General features: G+C 41.8%; 1 protein-coding gene across 1 annotated transcript in view; it reads left to right on the top strand.

The window, feature by feature from the left end:
• Positions 1 to 21,873, top strand: part of PRKDC (protein kinase, DNA-activated, catalytic subunit) — a 2,064,551-nt gene that overhangs the window by 1,197,618 nt on the left and 845,060 nt on the right. The window contains 2 exon segments of the mRNA XM_053715028.1: positions 10,911 to 11,089; positions 13,012 to 13,180. Of these exon segments, the coding sequence (XP_053571003.1) occupies positions 10,911 to 11,089; positions 13,012 to 13,180 (348 nt within the window).

Genomic DNA, 21,873 nt, shown 5'->3' with positions numbered 1-21,873 from the left:
TACAGTTAATGATATAATAATATCTACTATCAGATAACAAGACTCTCTTCTTCCTCTCCTGTTGGCTCACATACCCACGGGTCATACCCGCTCTCCTTTTCCCCTGCTGGAGGTCCGCTGATACTGTTGTGCGCTTGGGATTTTGATCTCTCTCCCCCCTTTCCCGCCGGCCCTCTTGCCTGCGGGTCATAACCCAAATACCCTGACCCACATCGCCCTGCAGGGGCAACTCCCTGGGAGAGAGATTAGACACTTTGAAGCAAGGCTGCAGATCATCCCATGTTACCATAACAACTGAGACCCTGCTGTCCACTTGCAGCATACTCCTTTTTACTAAGAGGCTCTAAGACACATTAACATGTAAGTCCCTTAGCAACAGCCCACGACCCCGCCAACCCATGATCACCTAACCAACATACTAGAAGTAAACGGATTCCCGCTAAAGCAGCCACACAGCAACGAAACAGCTTAAGGCCACACTTAAGAGCCCAGGCCTATAATGTCTCAACTACATAAAAGAAAGCAAAAACCACACGCCACCCCTAAAAGAACGGTCGTTGACCATTTCCAGCACCCGACTAGAATGACTCATGCACGATCCGAGGATGATGGTTCTGATACTGGGAGCCTGTCAGACACCCAACCTGGCAAAACCTTAACAAAAAGAGTTTCCAGATTACCATCCATAGAAGGTGCCCCTAACAATCTGATGGACTCTATCACAACACTACTAGCAAGCCACCATGATTCCCTGTCAAGAAAATTCGACAAATCCCATGCTGACCTTAAAAAGGATATAGGCAGCATTGGAGAGCGAACAGATGCGCTGGAGCGCAGACAGGAAGACCTTGCAGTGGATCATACCAATCTTCTGAGTTACTCCCAATGCTTGGCTGGTCAAATAACAGACCTAGAATTAAAGCTAGCGGACCTGGAAGACAGGTCACGCCGCAATAACATTCGAATTAAAGGTATCCCAGAGACTGTCCAACCACAGGATCTAGATGCTTACCTGCAAGACCTGTTCAAAGCAACACTGGGCGCTGACCTGGGCAATGAAACCCTAATTGACAGAGCACATAGAGCGGTCAGACCCAGATCTGCAGATGAGGGGAAGCCCCGTGATGTAATAGCCAAGCTTCACTATTACACATTCCGAGAAAAGATCATCCGAGTTCTTGCAAGAGAAAAGTCATTACCAGAAAAGTATGCTGATCTACAGATTTACCCTGACCTCTCCCCGCACACACTCCAAATTCGTAGACACTACCATCCGTATACCAAGATTCTCAGAGATAAGGGCCTTAAATATAGATGGGGCTACCCAGTTCGACTGTTCATCACCAAAGACAGCCAACAATACCTCGCAACGACGCCACAACAGGCCAGAGAACTTTTACTGAAATGGGAATTGCTCCCACGAGACGTAGGAGACCGTGATCCTGGCCCTGCTGAGAACAGCGGACTTAGGGCCTCTGCACCAACCTGGAGACCGCTGCCACAACGGCCGACACCCACTTCCAAAAGACCCCTAGACTCAAGGGACTTATCCTTAGCTGAAGATACATAGGGAATCCGTTTACAGCTTTATTAATACAGTTTTGCATCGATCCAGAGACTTTTGTGGGCTTCTCCCACGCACGCTTTCTAAAAGGAACCTAAAGCCACAGATGAAGATGGGTGAGACATCCAGATTTCATGCTAACTTAAACTATGTACTTTCACATTTCCATAGTTTTGTAGTTGAACTGATAACCTCACTGGGTACTATGGTTTAAATACAAGTTGTACTTGCTCTCCCTGTTAACGATCTAACCAAAGAACATTCAATATACACAATATATACATTGATAGTGCCCAATATAATCAGACATGATTACCCCTATGTTTATTGTTGATTGAATGAAGGATAAACTGTAATGTCTCACCCTAGTTATGTTATTTCTCTAAGTATGTTCCTCATATTGCTTTGAAATGTTTGCTCTGTCTACTTAACAACAGGATACGCTGACAGAGATCTGACCAGCTGACTCCGCACTACATCTTCTGGCTTTCCTCCTGACCCTTACACCCTGCTAGCCTACACTCGACTTGCCCCTAAATGACAATATACTTACACCCGATTATAGGTGACACAAGTTACAATATGGCTACTAGAGGAAGTAAGACCAGAGTATATATATAAGTTAGCTAGAACCACAACCCCCGACCTTATACAGAAGCAGCTCACTAACACAGACCTAGCTACCTATCACTTTTCCATCTCTGTAAGGCCGTTCACCCAACCAGAAAATCATGTCCCCTCCTTGATTAGGTCCTACACGATAAGCCAGGTACTTCTACAGCCCTAATTGACAGATATCTACTACCTTTTATTAAGGTGTCACTTGGCCAGATGACAGAGCACATTCCCCCTCTGGTTTGATAGTTTTATTATATGTTCTTGTCTAATACTGTTTAACATGTTGTATATCTATTTAAGTATGTTACGTTATATTTATGTTGTATTCTAAACGCAGTATTGTTATTGGGTTTGGCGGAGGTAACGGCTGACCTCTGCACCTCTCCGCCCCACAAAAATAGTTGTGCCCCCCTGATAGACATCAGGAGAGACACTCATTGCGAAAGTGATTCTTGACACTTTTTTCTCCCTCAACCTTTCATTACTCTTTCATAAGAATAATATTTAGGACACCCGATTTCTAGACTATAGCAGGCACCACAGCTTGACAGACTACCGTTCCGGCCTCCTCGATAGCAGCCCCCACATTCCCTTCCACTCAGGTTGTACCCCTTCCTCTATCCCTAAACTGACCTAGCAATGGCACCGATCAGAATAGCTACTCTCAATGCGCAGGGACTCAATTCCCCTACGAAGAGGAAACTCTTGCAAAATTTTATCCGTACACACAAGATCCACATTCTGTTCCTCCAGGAGACACATTGGTCAGGAGAAACTAATACCATTAAGGGCACGCGACATTACCCTATCTGTGAAATCGCTTCTAATAACACAGGGAAGACACGAGGAGTGGCAATTCTACTCAGTAGAGATCTAACCTACACATTAGAGCACATCGAGAAAGATTCAGAAGGTAGATTCCTCATACTAATCTGTAAACTTAATGGCGTCCAATACACCCTAGCCTCAGTATACGCACCAAATACAAAGCAGATCCCCTTTGTAAGGCAGGTCCTAGCCAGGATAGACCAACTAAAGAGAGGCCACCTAATCATTGGAGGAGACCTCAACATGGTGTGGGACCCACATAGAGATAAGAGATCCCCCCTCATCACTCACTCAGATAGAAATACCTCGTCAACCTCCAATGCCTTCAGAAAACTCATGTTCCAACATTGTCTATACGATGCATGGAGGTGCCTAGCCCCTACTGTTATAGATTTCACACACTATTCCAAAGCACACAATTCCTCTTCGAGGATCGACTTTGTTATATGTGACTCCTGGTCCCTTGATAAGATGACAAATCCGACTATCCAACCATGCACATGGTCAGACCATGATATGGTCTATTTAGACTTCTCTGAATTACAGACCTTGACTAGTAGACCCCCTTGGAAACTCCCTGACCAACTATTGACTGAGAGAGAGCTACCCTCACTTCTCAGGGAATTAACTGACTTCCTGACACACAATGACACAGGCTCCACTACCCTAGACATGGTCTGGGCAGCCCTTAAGGCATTCTTAAGAGGATATTTCATCAAGACGTTAGCTCACCGTCGTAAGACAGGATACCAGCCCTTAGCCAAGCTCTATGGAGAGCTTTATTCTTTAGAGGCTACTAACATATCATGCCCCGAATCCCTATTAGCCCAACAGATAGGCCGCATTAGAGATGAAATTGCCAGAAGAGAAACCTTGCGAGTGCAGGACAGTTTACATAGACTTAAGCAGCTATATTATTACAAAGGCAATAGGGCAGACAGGCTGTTAGCCAATAAACTCAGAAAGCGCACACAGCAGAGCAGGATAGCCTCTATCACAACTCAGAAGGGACCGGTCCACTCCCCCAAAGCAATAGGAGTAGCCTTCGCAGAATATTACTCCTCCCTCTATAACATCGCGTCAGCTGAGCTGACGACTAAAGCCACTCCAGATGACATCCGTCAGTTCCTGGAGGGACTAGACCTACCTATACTGACAGCTGATGCCAAGGCCGCACTAGCAAAGCAGTTTACATTAAGGGAGGTCAGCATGGCCATAGCTGATCTGGCACCCCACAAAGCCCCGGGACCAGATGGCTTCACTGTCGCCTTCTATCAAGCCCTTAGCTCCTCACTCTCTCCATTTCTGCTTCGTCTCTTCAATAGAGTGGCCCAACGCGGTGAATTCCTCCCAGAATTCTTGGAGGCTAACATCACTACGATCCACAAAGATGGCAAGGACCCATCGCTATGCTCTAGCTATAGGCCCATCTCCCTCATAAATGTTGACGCCAAGATCTACGCCAAGATCCTTGCCAACAGACTAAACACACACCTACAGACACTAATACATTTAGATCAAGTAGGTTTTGTCCTCAATAGACAAGGCTCTGATAATACGCGCCGTCTCCTGAACATATATTCAGAGGTAGCGGACCTAGGCCTACCCATGCTCACTCTGTCACTCGACGCTGAAAAAGCGTTTGACAGAGTGAGATGGGACTATCTGACTCAGACCCTGATGGCATTTGGGATCCCTGATGCTTATATCAAAGCTACCATGGCGCTTTACTCATCCCCCACAGCAGTGGTGAGAGGCTTGGGTTTCTGCTCCCCCACGATACGGATCACGAACGGGACAAGACAGGGGTGTCCCCTGTCCCCCCTCCTGTTCGTACTGGCAATCGAACCGCTAGGCGCAGCCATTAGGAAGTGCCCTGAAATACAGGGACTCCAGCTCCATGACACCATTCAGAAACTAGCTCTATTCGCAGACGACCTTACGGTCTTCCTCACGGAACCCCTAGATTCTCTCCCTTCATTGTTCCACCTGCTGCAGAAATTTGGCGAACTCTCATATTACAAAATAAATGTTAGTAAAACTGAGGTATATTCCCTCAATCTCCCTTTGGAAGAGGAACGCAACATTCGGCTCCTTTATCCTTTCAATTGGTCCAGAACGGGCATTAAACATCTAGGCATATTTCTATCTCATTCCAAACGGATCATTATAAGAGAAAACTATGAGAAATTACTAAAGGAGATCACACTCGAATTGAATACCAATAGGTATGGCGAGATCTCATGGTTTGGCAGAATAGCGGCTCTCAAAATGATGGTCCTGCCTAGACTCACATACGCGTTCCGATGTATTCCTATCCCAATTCCAGTATCTTTGATCCGGAAGTTCCAGACTCTCTTTAATGCCTACACTTGGCATAACAAGAGACCACGAGTCGCAGCCCACATACTGCAAGCTCCCATAGAGAGAGGAGGTGCGGGCCTTCCTAACGTGAGGAAATACCATGAGGCAGCAATGGTCACCCATGCTTCAGCGTGGGGTAACGACCTTCCAGAGACCAGATGGAAGGAGCTAGAACGGGCATCCCTGCCGGCACTGATGGAACTGGAGGACCTTCTGTGGTTCCCTCCACATTGGCGGACACAAATTTGCATCCCTAATAACATAGTTAAGGAGTGCCAGGAGACCTGGCTGAAATTGAGACATAACAGACTCATAGCCCCACACCCCTCACCCACACATTCTATCAGAGGCCTCCTTATGGGTTTGCCTGATATCCCTGTCAACTCCTGGTCTACCACGGAAGTGAACTCTCTAGCAGACTTCTATGATAATAAGAAGTTGAAAACCCATACGGCCATGTTGGCTCTACCCTCTGTAACCCCGAGGCTCCATTTTACACTTCTTCGCCTTCGAGCGTTAATGCGTTCTTGGGGCTTTTTAGAAGATGCGCTGAGAGACCCTACCCTATGGGAATTACGCTGGAAGGCTAACCTTCAACTCCACAAGCCTCTCTCGGTACACTACCAGTGCCTACTGGGAGACCCTGTCCCCTCCAAAACTATCCACATGGAGGCCTGGGAGAAAGACCTACAACTCAACTGCCCACTAGAGGCTTGGGAGGAAGCAATTAGTATCACCAAAAAGGCCACCCATTGTGTCACCCTATATGAGCTTTATTTTAAGCTACTTACAAGATGGCATTTAGTACCTACTAAACTGCAGAAGCTCTACCCTGATCACTCCCCCATGTGCTGGCGAGAGTGTGGAGAGAGGGGCTCCCCGACACATATTTGGTGGTCATGCCCAAAACTGTCAGGTCTCTGGAAAAGGGTGGAAGCCCTATGTAAGGACCTTGAGCTGGTGGAAACAGTCAGCCCGGCCTTGGCGATACTACATTTGGGAGTGGACCTGCTCCCTAGAGCTAAACGAAACCTACTAATATACATCCTCATCTCCACCAAACTACTTGTAGCCAGAAATTGGAAGAAAAGCCAGCCCCCCAGATGGCAGGGAGTAGTAGACTGTATGAATTACATCAGAAGTATGGAAAATTATGTATATGGAGAACGCAAAACACTGACTGATTTCTGCCTTATCTGGGAACCATGGGACACTCTTATGTCCCATAATGTACGCAACTAGACTACCTGACATTTGACACTGCCACCATACCTTTACAACCATTCCCCCACATCCTGCTATACGAGGAGACCGGATACGGGACACCCAAGGGAGCTGGCGACGGTGTTACTATGGCCTCCCTTGACCCCCACAAGATGCGTGGTGCAATAAACTAAACCCCCATACATGCTCATCCCAGCTGCGCCTGCAATATTCCCCTATCACATAGTCCTAACAATCCTATATGCTAACCCAAAAGCCGTCCCAGTTGTATATTCACTAAAAAGAGCCACTAAGCTCCACATTGTCTAGTAAGATCCTAACTGACGGCCTCTGTAAAAACGAGGTACGTGTACCAATTGAGGCGGTAATACGCCCCATGTTATGTAGTTTATGTACTGTGATATATTGTTATTTACTTTGTTATGATGCATAAGCTGTATGCCTTGTGATTTACCTCAATAAAAACTATTTTAAAAAATAAAAAAAAAAAAAAAAAAAAATGTCTCTTATTTCCGATTTATGTCAGCTGCTCATCTTCTATTCTGAGGCTATGCATAATTTGTTAGGTCTTAATGCCAGTGACATGATGGCTGCTAAACTGTCAAGATCTACTGAATTACCCACTGATACAACTCTTCTTTTTTGGTAAGAAGCTTGAAGATTTGTCTGCTAAGAGGACTGGTGGTAAGAATCCTTTCCTTTCTCAGATTGCTAGACTGTGTAGGTCAACCTCTCGCTATTTTAGGTAACATCCTCAAGCTTGTGCTTCCAGAAACCTTCATAGAATCCTTTTGCATACAGTCTTGGAAGTCCCAGTCAGCAATCACAAGGACAGAGGACGTGTTAATTCAATTTCCTCCTCTTTTTCTACTTGGCTACTGTAATAGTGTGGGTAATCAGAATGTTCCTGGGGGAGCTCCTCCCTTACATTTCAGGGACACCTGGGTACACGTTATTCCTGATTCATGGGCTGTAGATGTTGTAACTATTGGTTATTTTTAGTGTTTGCCAAACAGCCTCCAATCTCAGGTTGTAATGGATGCCAAGAAGCAAGATGTGATGCTCCAATGTGTGTCTCGTATACTTGAGGTTCAGGTCAGTCTTTCCTTCAATAACAAGCAGGTTTTACTTCAGGTTCTGAAACTGCAATCTGTAAATATCCAATTCAATACAGACAGAGGTTTGGTTTCACTATCTCAAGACAATTCAGGAGCTGAAGTTTCTTTTACAAATTCAGAAATTTAAGATGTTGACAGTAAGTCTATGGATGAAGCTGACACCTTAGCAAAGGGGATTTTCTCTAACACACAACCCAGCTCAAGTGTTTGGAGGTCACCACAGATTCCAGCAGTACAGGCTAGGATGCAGTCTGCGGCCAGGTTCATATTCATGGGGTTTGGAGTCAGGAGTATTCCAAACTTCCAGCAAACATTCTGGAATTAAAATAAGTGCCTTGTGCCTTTATGAGCTTTTCTTCTAATTTTTCAGAATCAGTCAGTAAGGATTCTGTCAGACAGCACTTCAACAGTCTCCTACATCAAATATAAGGGAGTAACTCACAGTGGGGCAGCACTGCAGGCAGTGGCACCTATTTTCAAACGGGCTTAAAAACGTCTATCTTACCTCAGAGCATCTTACCTTCCGGTACCACAGGGCACTGTTGCAGAGTTTTTGAGCAGGAGAAATGTTCTTTCGACGGAGTGGTCTTTGAAAAAGAGATGTTTTCCTTCAAATCATAAAGAGTAAGGGGCCTTCTAGAAATAGACCTTATGGCAGATCATCACATTTGTCAAGTAAGCCACGTCTTCTGCAGGTATCCTTTTTCAAGCAATCTAGAGACGGATGCATTTGCCCAAGATTGGGATTCTCATCTAGCTCATGTGTTTCCTCTACTGGCATTGATTCCACAGTTTCTGCACAGAATCTGGAGGGAGAAAGGGAAGTTTATCTGATAGTGACTTATTCGCCACGAAGACATTGGTTCCCTCTTCTGCTTTAGCTAGCAATTCGGCCACCTTGGCTACTTCCGGAAATTCCAGATATTCTCAGCCAAAGTCAAATACTTCATCCTTGTCTTCGCAAGTTACATCTGGCAGCATGGCTGCTGAGTAGGCAAGGTTTAGCAGTTTGAACATTCCTCCTCCAGTTATTCAGACTATGTTACAAGCAAGAAAATTGTCTACTTTAAAAGCATATTATACAAGTTGGGACGTTTTCTCCACTTGGATGTCAGAAAATAAATGTATTTTGGAAGATATTTAGATTTCTCTGTTACTTCAGTTTCTGCATGATGGTTATGAACAAGGCCTTTCTATGTATACTTTAAATGTCCAAGTATCAGCAATTTCTGCAGTTTCCAGTGTCAGATGGGCTCAACATCCCATTGTAGTCTAGTTCTTTCAAATCCTGGCACATATTTGTCCAACTGTTAAGATTAATTTTCCTGTGTGGGATTTACCTCTTGTATTGAATGGGTTAATGAAAGCTCCCTTTGAACCTTTAAGATCAGCATTATTGTGGAATTTAACTTTGAAGACTGTGTTTCTGGTAGCATTTACCTCAGCAAGAGGGGTATCAGAATTTCAAGCCATTTCAATGAAAGAACCCTTCTTGATTTTTCATCAGGATAAATTTCTCCTGCTAACAGTTCCAGCATTCCCACTTAAAGTGGTTTCAGACTTCCATTCCTCTAAAGACATTGTTCAACTTAATGTTTTAACTTCAAAGCTGGTTGAAGGGAAACCATTGTATACTTAAGACCTGGTACGCTGTCTTCATTACTATGTTGATAAGACTAAAGATTTCAGAAGAACAGATAGATTGTTATTCCTCTCAGAAATAGGAAAGGTCAACCTCAAAGTCTACTATTTCTTCTTGGGTTACACAATGTAGCTCTAAGATTTACACGTTAATATCTAGACTGGTTTCTCCTGGTCTCAGGGCACACTCCACACAGGCAGTCTCTACATCCTGGGCATTTTAGAATGCTGCAACTATTTTTGATATTTGTCAAACAGCTGTATGGAAGACTCCACACACGTTAGTGTCACATTATAAGCTGGATGTCTTACAAGCATCCTTAGCTAAATTTGGCTGAAAAATTCTGAGCTCCATTGTTTCTTAAATATCTCTATCTGCATTCAGATTTTGTTTGTTTCATATTTTCCCATTCCGTATTGTTCTTAGGATATACTGCATGGTATTCTGTCACCTGGTAAGCATTGTCCAAAATAATTAGAAATTAAGTAATAAAAAACGAAATTTCTATATCTTGACCTTTAACCTAGACAGTACTTACCAGGGATCCCACCCTTTGTTGTCTCTGTGTACCTATGTTGTCTAGAACTAGGAATGAGCATGGGATCTCAGGTAAGGGTTAAACAGGTAAAAATGGCATGGTTATGTCTGCCTATGCCCCTCTGGAGAGGGGATCTCACCCCATCTGGTAAGTATTGGCTATGTTATAGGCCAATGTATGGAAATTTATTTTTTTATGATTTAATTTCTAATTTGTTGAATAATATAAACTTAAAGGGACATAAAACCCAATTTTTTTCTTTAATGATTTAGATAAAACATACAATTTTAACCAACTTTCTAATTTACTTTTACTATCATATTTTCTTCGTTTTCTTGTTATCCTTTGAAAAGCAGAAATGTAAGCAAGAGTGTGCACGTCTGCAGCACTATATACCAGCAGTTTTACAACAATGTTATATATTAGCAGTAGCACTAGATGGCAGCACTGTTTCCTGTCATGTAGTGCTTCAGGCATGTGCACGCTACCTACCTAGGTATCTCTTCAACAAAGAATAACATGAGAATTAACACAATTTGATAATAGAAGTAAATTGGAAAGTTTTTAAAAATGGTATTATCTATCTAAATAATGAAATAATTTTTTGGGGTTTAATGTCCCTTTAAGTGGGTACCAGTTACTATCAGTAATACAAAAAAGATAGCAGCATTGGCAAATGAATACTCAAATTGTCAGAAATGTTTTCCTTAATGAATTTTGTTTTTGGAAGAGAAAGAGGATAGATTATTCACCAATAAGTTGTAGTCCCCTGCAGCAGTTCTATAACATAGTGAAATGAGTGATACGGAGGAAATCCAACAATTATGCAGTAAACAGAGATATACAAGTAATTTTACTTAGTTTAGAATTCAAATATATATTATTCCATTAGATGAATACCAGTGTTTTGATGAACAGCCATGTTTCCTGTTGCAAGAATATTTCCAAACAGAAAAATGAAATTAACTCAATCAGTATCAATCAGTATGCTTAATGTGTCATTATTTTTTTTAGGCTCCAGAAGCATCATTTGATACACAGATTACAAAGAAACTGTGTTATTACAAAGTTCTTGAACTGCTCTACTCTCGCCTGTCGAAAGATGACATTTATTCCAAAGTGTCAAGAATAAACCAAGCATTTATTGGATCCTCAAATGCAGAAGGCAATGAACTAACTAAGACTTTAATAAAGTAAGATAAAAAGGAAATTCAAAACTATTTAATGAGTTTAGCAGAACTGATATGCAGCATGGCAGCAATATAATTTAGTATACTGTATTAAATGTGTAGCTGTAAAATATCCATGTGCTTTACATACATCTTAGCCACCAAGTTGCAATATATTGTTATTGACAGAATTTGTTAAGCTTGAATACCAAAATACCTATACGCAACTATACATGGGTCTTAAAACCTAAAGGTAGCAATTATTTACAGACTTCTTACATAACAACTACTTTCTGCGACCATAATTTAGATACAGTATACTGGTATATATTTGTTCTGTTTGTCTTATGAAAAATAATTGCAGTAAAAAGGATGTTAATTTGTTTTAAAAACATTAGGACTTGACTGATATGTTATTCTATAGCAAAACAAAAGAAATGTATTGTAATTACAAGGTGTTTACTGTCCTTTTAATAGACTTTTATAGGAAAATGCTGTATCTTTAACAAATAAACAAACAAATGCAGGCAGCATAAATGTAGTTGATTTTTTCATCTAGTAAAACTATTACTCTAAGGGTAGGAAATGCTTCAATTTGACAGTTTTACACTATTTACTAGAGATCCAACAATGCTCATGTGAGTGGTGGATTGAATACTATGTCATCCAATAAGTATGTTAGCTTGACATTTTTTTTACATTCCTGTCCCCATTAAAAAAAAAAATAATTTCTGTTCTGCTGCTGGCTTGTATCAGTAGCACTAGCCACTGCTTTAATCTTATTTGTGTTTAAAGGGACAGTCTAGTCCAAAACAAACTATCATTATTCAGATAGGGCATGCCATTTTAAACAATTTTCCAATTTACTTCTATCACCAATTTTGCTTTGTTCTCTTGGTATGCTTAGTTGAAAGCTAAATCTAAAAATAAATGCTAATTTATTAGCCCTTGAAGGCCGCCTCTTAGCTCAGGGCATTTTGACAAGTTTTCACCACTAGCGTGTTAGTTCATGTGTTTCATATAAATAACACTGTGCTCACACACGTGGAGTTCCTAGGAGCCTGCAGACAACCCAAAGTATTGATCTAGGCCCATTCTGGTATATTTCATGCCACCATTTCACCGTCAAATGCGATCAAATAATTTTTTTTTTAACTTTTTCACAAATTTAGGTTTCTCACTGAAATTATTTACAAACAGTTAGTGCAATCATGGCACAAATGGTTGTAAATACTTCTCTGGGATCCCCTTTGTTCGGAAATAGCAGACATATATGGCTTTGGCATTGCTTTTGGTAATTGGAAGGCCGCACCACACTTGTATTATGCGCAGCAGTGAAGGGGTTAATTAGGTAGCTTGTAGGGTTAATTTTAGCTTTAGTGTAGAGATCAGCCTCTCACCTGACACATCCCACCCCCTGATCCCTCATAAACAGCTTGCTTCCCTCCCCACCACACAATTGTCACCACCATCTTAAGTACTGGCAGAAAGTCTGCCAGTACTAAAATAAAAGTTTTTTTTTTTTCATATATATTCTGCAATGTAGGATACCCCCTAAACCCCTAACCTCCCTGATCCCCCCCCACCAAACAGGTCTCTAACCCTCCCCCCTTTACCTATTTGTCGCCATCTTGGGTACTGGCAGCTGTCTGCCAGTACCCAGTTTGCTACAAAATTTTCTTTTTTTATGGGAAAAAATAAACCCCACATTTTTCTGTAGTGTAGCTGTCCCCCTCAATACACTCCCCACCTTCCCCTCCCAGATCCCTTTCCCCAACACTTATTTCCCCCCTCCCTCACCCTCCTTCCCTTACAGTAGTGGGCGGGCGCTCGCACATGCGCGCTCCCGCCCCTTGCGCCTTGATATTAGCTGACTTCCCAATAATTTATAAATGATTGTTGTTGGTATGTTTTCACTAAGTTAATGCCCTTTTCTTTCTATTAAGGTCTTGCTATGATGCATTTACTGAGAACATGTCAGGGGAAACCCAGCTACTGGAGAAGAGGCGACGGTATCATTGCGCTGCATATAACTGTGCTATAGCAGTTGTGAGCTGTGTATTTTCGGAATGTAAATTCTATCAGGGATTTCTTTTCACAGAGAAGAAAGAAAAGGTAATTTTACAATTTTTTTTTTTACTAATTTAACTGTGCAAAAATGATAAACAAAAATATGTTTAAAACTAGTTCTAATTTGGAATAGCATATATTTCTTTCCTAAGATATGGAGAGTCCACAATGTCATTCAATTACTTGTGGGAATATCACTCCTGGCCAGCAGCAGAAGGGAAAGAGCACCACAGCAAAGCTGTTAAGTGTCACTCCCCTACCCATAATCCCCAGTCATTCTCTTTGCCTCTGTCAATGGAGGAGGGGAATTTGGTGTCTGGAGAATTTAATTCCTTTTTCGGGTACTTTTCCCTGCAAGCAAGAATTTGGGTTTAGCTGAGTACACATCAATCTCTTCAGTAGAGTATTGGTGGCTTTTAAGCAGTTAGGAAGTTGTGAGGTAGTCCTTGCTTTGTTTCCTAAAACATTGCTGCCCATGGTACAGAAAGCCAGAGTTGGTTACTCTGTTCTTTCTTTTTCTACAGGTCTCTGTAAGGAGTATGTGTCCATTCACGCCTTGTGAGAGCTGTCTTCCTGCCGGACAGCTAGACTGCAAGTAAGTGCTTTTGTCTTATAGGTCTTGGAGACTTGCACTTCAGAAGAATATGTCATATGCAGTAGATGTTATGTATGTTTAGACTAGGGGTTAATCTTCCCTTTATTGGGACGTTTTTCCTCTTTGGGCTAATTTTGTTGTGTGTAGTATGTGTGTGGCTTATGTTTTATACAGGGATTTATGTATAAACTTAAAGTTTGGCAGTTGGTTTTCTTTGCTTGCTTAGCTAGAACAGGCTAACTGACAGACTACTTGAGCGTTTGTGTAAATTAAGCTCTGGTGTTGTAGGAAGAGGGAAACGTGCGCCTTTTACTTTCTTTGTATTTTCATCTCTCTGCCGGTCATGTGACTTCTCTCTGCTGTCGGATGTTCACTGTGCGGAGCAGCGTCATTGAATTTCAGTCTCTTCAGTGTCGATCTACTACATGATCGTTTTAGAGACTTCAAGCAGCCAAATTGTGTATAAGTATTACGGTAAGGCACCTCAGCCTGTCTGAGGTGTAGGGGGCCTGATTGGTTTATTATTTTAAAGAATTTTTGAATAACGTTAATCGGCTGTGGTATTAAAAATTCTTAAAGTGACAGTGTATTTAAAAAATTTCTGCAGTTTGGTGAACTTTTTATTTAGTATTATTGACAAATGCTTGTTATGCCTTGAGGCACAAATTGTTTTGCCTATGCAATTCTGTGCTGCATGCTTAGCTAGAACACTTCAATTTAGAGATAAATTGTTGCCCTCTGAGCCCAATGTCTCTCAGGATGATGCTGTTCAGGCAATGCCACAGCTTTCTCCTCAAACGTCCGAAGCCTCTATTGTGTCACGTACAGTGCCCTGCAGTTCCTCTCAGCCTCCTGGAGGAGTTTATTTGCCTGCAGATTTTGCTGCACAGGTATCTTCTGCTGTATCTGCTGCATTATCTGCTTTTCCTATGCTGAGAAAACGCAAGAGGAAAATTTAAACATTCAGATAGTAAGGTTTCTGTTCCACCTACTGCTACGCAGGTTGCCCTCCCTCATACGTCTGATGAGGAGGATACGTTGGTAAACCTCAGATTTAAGCTTGAACACCTTTGTGTACTGTTAAAGGTGGTTGGCTACTTTGGACGACTCCGATACTTCTGTCGTTGTCAACCTTAAGAAGTCTAGTAAACTTAATAAATACTATGATGTTCCTTCCTCTGTGGAAGTTTTTCCTGTCCCAGACCGTGTGACGGAGATTATTTCACAGGAATGGGAGAAGCCAGGGATTCCTTTCTCCCCGTCTCCTGTATTTAAAAAGATGTTTCCTGTTGCTGACTCTATTAAAGATTCTAGGCGCACAGTGCTTAAAGTAGAAGGGGCTATTTCTACTCTGGCTAAGAGAACTATGATCCCTTTAGAGGATATCTGCTCCTTTAAGGATCCAATGAACAAAAAGCTGGCAGCTTATTTGAAGATGATGTATGTTCATCAAGGTCTTCAATGGCAACCTGCAGTTTGTATTGCCACAGTAGCAAGTGCGTCATCTTATTGGTGCAGCTCCTTGTCTGGATCAATTTTATTAGAGACTCCGTTAGAGGAGATACATGATAGGATTAAGGCTCTCAAACTAGCCAATTATTTTATTTATGATGCTAACATGCAAGTTATTAGACTGGGAGCCAAGATGTCTGGGTTCTCTGTCCTATCCCGTAGGGCATTGTGGCTAAAATCTTGGTCAGCTGATGTTGCCTCTAAGTCCAAGCTTCTGGCGCTTCCTTACAAGACCTTGTTCGGACCTGGTCTGGCAGAAATAATTTCTGAGCTTACGGGTGGAAAAGGGTCCTTCTATCTAATGACACGGTGAGTCCACAGATCATCATAATTACTATTTGGATATTCACTCCTGGCCTGCAGGAGAAGGCAAAGAGCACCACAGCAAAGCTGTTAAATACCACTCCCCTTACCCACAACCCCCAGTCATTATCTTTGCTTGTAGTGCATGGAGTTGGTAAAGTTAGGTGTCTGATTCTTCAATCAAGAACGTTTTATTTTTAAACAAAGCAAGTTTGTTTTTGTTTTTTCCTTGGGAGTTTAGCTGTATTCCACAGCAGTCTCTTCAGTAGAGCTGTGGTGGTTTTTAAGCTTCTGAGAACTTGGGGGGTATAATCCCTTCTGTGCCTCTCAGGATTTGTTGCTGCCCTTTTTGTGTGACAAATGACTATGTAGGAAGAAGAAAGAAATATATAGGGGGCACCCTTGGCAAGCTAGAAAATGTTAACTGCTGAACACAGCGATATATAGTAACACTGAGAAAGAAAATATGGTAGATGTAAACAGATCAAATCAGAACATATATAAACACAAACAATACAAAAACATATGATAAAAAGAGTAATACAACAGTAACTTTATAAAAAAGTGTAAGGTCCCAAGTAACCAGACACGATGATGTCAAACAAGTATGGATGCTAATGAGGGTCAAGGCAGCTGTCTGTAATAGGATCAAGGTCCAGATCCTCTATCATAAATCTGTAGACAACATAAGAGGACAGAAGCGCCACATGGCCCAATATTGAATGATAAGGTATGTAAGATAATGGCAGTGTAAAAACACACTCACATTTGGTGAGACACCCCTAGTGGTGTAGAAGATGCGGCCTGTGATCAATACAGTCACCCAGCAGACTGATCTCCAATGACTGGTCAGCAATCTGTAGGTGGTAAAACAGATACAGCGCCAATATGCCCTAGTATTGTCTGAATAATGTTACAGTATATGGTGGTAAATATACTCATATTTAGTGAAGCACCTCCCTTGGTGCACTAGAGGCAAGCTGGGATCAAACATTCACCCAGTAGACTGATACCCGGTGAGGCAGGAACTCCCAGCAATCCAAAAATAGTTCAGTGACTAATAAAGAAGTCTGGCAGCAAGTGGTAAGTATAACAACTTACTTTATTAAAATATAAAATGCTAGCAACGCATTTCTCATCCTGATGAAACATCCACTGGTTGGATGAGAAATGCGTTGCTAGCTAGCTTATCATACAATATTGGGCCATGTGGCGCTTGTGTCCTCTTATGTTGTCTACAGATAAATGACTATCTAAGTTTACTTAGTCTTTTGTTTTTTTTCTACAGGCTCCTTGTTTGGATGATTTCCTCTCAAGTCTTGTGAACTGTCGGCAGTTGGTACTAGGGGTAACTGCTATTCTTTTATTATTCTTCTGTTAGGTCACAGGATAATAATTTTGGCACTTTTGAGACAGCCCTGCTTGTGCAGGTTATTTATTCTGGCAGTGTTATTGATGTGAGGCACTGTGGAGGCTATTTGGGAACTGGCTCTTACTTTATTTGTTTTTAACATTGGTGGTCCGTTTGTGTGTTTTTTCACAGAAGTGTGCTGGAGAGCGTTTGTTTTTTTTTTTTTTTTATTTATTATTTTTATTAGAAATTAGAAATGTACAAATCAGAAAGCATCAACCAAGAATTATTACTGTGTTGCCAGCAAGTACAAGTTTTGCAAAGTGTTTACAGAAGTAATTTCCTTTCTCAAATGAGTTAACATGGTGTTCTGACGATGAAACATCATGGGTGTTAACAACGCTAAGGCTTAAGCTGTAATTAGTTGAGCTTCTTTCAGGTAGATAACATAGCTAAACTAATAACATAGTCTGAACTTATAGAAAAAGAAAATAAAAACAAAGTCCTAATCTTTTATAACAAGCTTCCTCTGTTATCTAGATGTCACTGACAAAGGTAAGTATTTCTCTCACGTAAATGCAAGCAGTTTTAGTTGGTTATGGCAGTTCTGGCGGCTCGGCGCTCCCCCTCTCCCAGGAAGCTGGTCATGTCCACGGAATAAGCTCAGTGGGGTCTCTCAATGAGTGTGTTGTATGTCAATGTGATCACTTGATTAGTGATCTAAAGTTACTAACACTGTTGTATGCGTGTGATGTAGGGGGGTATATAGTCTCACAGATATTCCTGCCACAGGAGTTTAGCGGTTTGTATAGTATCGGTTTTGTTGCGGCATAAATAGCCATATGTCTCAAAGGAGAATTGGTCTTCACCTCCTCCACCCACATAGTTTCGCTCAGGGTGCTAGGTTTTTTCCAGTTACGCGCTATTAATTTTCTTGCACTGTTGAGTCCTATCTGCAACACACCAACTTTTTCAGACAACAGGTCATTTTGGGTAGGTCATTTAATAGTGGCAATATTGGGGTCAGTGTAAATTCTGAATGATTACTTCGTCTAAAATAGGATTCTACTGCGTTCCAAAGTGGACGGACTTTTGGGCAAAGCCACCACATGTGGATTAAGTTACCCTGTTTCCGCAGCCACGCCAGTCATAAGCTGGATGTGTTGGGATTAAATGCTAGCTAGTCTTGATGGAGTTAGGTACCAACCGAAGGAGGATTTTAAAGTTCAGTTCTAATATCTCGGGGGGATGTTGATGATTTTTTGAGGAGGCTGAAAATTTTATTCCATTGTTCTGTGTCTATGTTGCTATTGAGGTCGAGGTGCCATTTAGCTGTGTAAGGTGGAAGGGTGTCTGTGGGGGTGTTTATAAGAAGCTTGCGGGATATAGAGAGCGTTGCCTCTGGGTATAATGCTGCTGTGACACATCTGTTCGAAAGCAGTGGGCCTTCTCAGCAGATCATGACTTGAATGGGGATGTATGTATATAGTGTTGTAGTTGGCGTATTTTAGCCCATTTGGTGAATCTACCCCCTGCTAGGTCTGTCAGTTTATCTCTATCTAATAGTTTTCCTGCTTCTGTAAATTTAAGTAGAGGGATCGTGTAGTCCCATTCGGTCAATCTTTTGAAACCTTTGTCTAGGCCTCCTATCATTTCTATATTTAAAGTTATTGGGAAGAGGTGGTGATCTGTAAGTGGTTAATGTGAGGTTGGTAGGCAACTATGTGATCCCAGTTTTTTAAAAGTTGTTTGTGGATTTCAAGATGCCGACACTGGGGGGGTCTAAGGTCTTTGGACACCCAACATAGGGCGTGTACCAAAGGAGCCCTTTAGGATGTGTGAATCTAGTGCGACCCATACCTTACGTTCTTGCGCTCTATGCCAGTCTAGTATCCTTTGTAGTGTCACTGCCTGGTAGTAATCTTCTATTTCTAGGGAGCCCCTAAACCCCCCGCTTTATTTGGCCTGTACATCGTGTTCCCTATTGATTCGTGGTCTATATTTACCCCATACGAACGCATTAAGGCTTCTTTGAATCCTGTTTATGTACCAGCAAGGGAGATGTAGTGGAAGGGTTTGTAAAATATAAAGGATTCTAGGTAGGGTGGTCATCTTAATGGCTTGTATCCTGCCCCACCAGGATAGCGGTTTGTTTGCCCATGTCTTCAGGTTGCGTTGTGTATTGAGTAAGAGTGTGTTGTAGTTTCTGTCAAATAATGTCCTTCTGGTTAGGGGAGAGGTGGATTCCTAAGTATTTTATGGTGTCTGATTTAAGACGAAGCGGGCAGATTGTCGACAGGGATTTTAAATTTGGTGCTTGGTAGCGTGATGTTCAGGATCTCGGATTTTTGCTTGTTGACAAGGAAGTTGGTTGTACTTTCCAAAACTCGTCAAGTTCTGTTAAAATTTTTGGGATGGTTGTTAGCGGGGATGTTACAGTGAACAAGACATCATCCGCATATAGCGCGACTTTGTAATCCTGTTTATTTATCGAGATCCCTTTAATGTACTGATTCTGGCGTATTCGCGAGGCGAACACCTCCATCATCAGTATGAAGAGGATTGGGGATAGGGGACAACCTTGGCGTGTGCCATTGTGTATTGGGAACCTATCTGATTAAAATCCCATTTACCTTTACTTGCGCACTTGGGTGAGTGTATAGATTGAAGATGGTGTTTATTATTTTTGGTCCGAATCCTATATTTTTTAGTGTTAATTTAAGAAATTGCCAATCTGTCCGGTCGAATGCTTTTTCTGCGTCTATGGCTATAAGCACTGCCTCGATATTGTGATATTTTGTGTATTCAATAAGTGTCAGTGCTCTAAGGGTATTGTCCCTCGCCTCTCGGGCCCGGTACAAAACCCACTTGATCCGTGTGTATTATGTCACGCAGTACTGAGTTGAAACGGTTTGCCAAAATTTTTCCTAGGATTTTAATGTCGGTGTTTAGGAGTGAAATTGGTCTGTAGTTAGCTGGGTCTTCCGGGGGTTTGTCAGGTTTTAGGATCACCGATATGTGTGCTGTTAAGGAGTCGTTGCTAAGGTGGTTATTCTCATCTAGAGCGTTGAAGTGTTTCAGCAGGTGTGGGGCTAGTATGTTCTTGAATGTCTTGTAGTATAGGTTAGTTAGGCCATCTGGACCTGGGCTTTTTCCTGTGGGGAGGTCTTTGATAGCCTTCATATTTCTGTTAAAGTTATAGGCCTATCTAGATCTGTTGATTGTGTCTGCGTAAGCTTGTTCAGATTGGCTGAATTTATGTATTCTATAATTTTTTGGGTGTGGTCTGTGGAAGCATGGTCTTAAGGTTATATAGCTGATGATAGAAGTTTTTAAAGTGTTTAGCAATGGCCTTACTGTCGTGTATATACTCTCCGAGAGGGGGTTCGCAGTCCGTGAATATGTGTGTGGTGAGTTCTGTCTTTGAGGGTGTTTGCCAGAATTCTTCCTGAACGGTTTCCCTCGTATGTGTATTTCTTCCTAAGTTGTAGAGCCTTTCTCTGAGCATCATAGTAGAGTAATGTTTTGAGTTCATTCCTAGTGTGCTTTAGGTTTTGCAGGACGCTGCTATCAGAGGGTGTATTTTTATGTTGTATTTCTAGTGTGTTTAGTATTATTGTTAAAGAGTTTAGTTGTGCGTTAAACTGTTTCTTGAGATACGATTTATGCTTAATGCATTCGCCTCTAAATACAGCTTTGTGGGCGTCCCATACATAAAGGGGACGAGTCTCTGGTAGTAGCGTTATTTTTAAAGTATTCTGTCAATGTGGACGTCAGTTTTTTCATAGTAGGTGGGTGGTATAGAAGGTGTGTGTCCAGTCTCCATAAGAATGGATGTATTGGGGTGTCTGGCCAATCAAGTGTTATAGTTATCATTGAGTGATCTGACCAAGCCGTAGGGACAATGTCTGAGTCTAGTAATAATGAGAGGTGTGATTGATTTAAATAAAGGTGGTCTATTCTTGAATACATTGCCCAGGGGAAAGAATAGAACGTAAAGTTTCGTTGCGTGGGATGCTGCAATCTCCATGTGTCTATCAAGCTCAGATGTCTGATACATTTAAATACTGAATTGGGGGAGCGAGGCGATGCTTTGGTGTTGGCAGAAGTTTGTGGTCTAGGGTGGGATCTAGTGTAGTGTTAAGGTCTCCGCCTAAGATTATGACCCCCTTGCCGGCATCTTTCACCATTATTTTTAATCTGTTTAAAGAATTTAGCCTTGTGGGTATTGGGGGGCGTAGACATTTACAAGCGTAACAGGTCTATTATATATGAGGCCAACTAAGATGAGGATCCTACCCTTCTGTATCTGGGATGGATTGTAGGAGTTTAAAAGGTAATGAGCGGTGTATGAGGATTCCTACTCCGTTCCTCTTTTTTTCATGGGAATTAAAATAGCTGAGTGGGAAGTTTTTATTGTGGAATTTAGGTTCGTTTGCTTTAGGGAAGTGAGTTTCTTGTACAAACACTATGGAGCTTTTCTGGTTAGTGAACCACTGGAGTGCAACTGATCTCTTTGTTGGTGAGTTGAGACCCTTAGCGTTTTGGGAAGCTATTACTAGAGGTCTATGTGCCATTTTTATATTTGGTCTGGTGTTTAGTGAGTGAGGTGTCAAATGTGTTTCTTACCATGTCTTGCCGCTTTGTTTTGTCGTGGAGATCTTTTATGACGAAATACTGTGCTAACCAATGGGAGTAGGGGAGAGCGCCGACATCACTGCCTTGAGAGAGTATGTTTTTAGAGATCTGCTTGAACACATCAGAGGAGTTGAGGTTAAACAGTGGATAAGGATAACATAAATAGAACAATAAACAAACAACATATTTAAAGAACATGTAAAATAACAGTTTGAGCCAGGACAGGAGCAAGGGTATACTCCGTGTCTTGGCAATAATGGAGTGGAGGGGTAATAGTAGCATTATAATGCCACTATCTTTCCCCATTGGCTACTATAGGTAAAATTATGTTTTGAAGGA

Source organism: Bombina bombina, chromosome 5 (genome assembly GCF_027579735.1).
Source record: "Bombina bombina isolate aBomBom1 chromosome 5, aBomBom1.pri, whole genome shotgun sequence".
Taxonomy (NCBI): Eukaryota; Metazoa; Chordata; class Amphibia; order Anura; family Bombinatoridae; genus Bombina; species Bombina bombina.
This window is presented reverse-complemented; position numbering and strand designations above follow the sequence as displayed.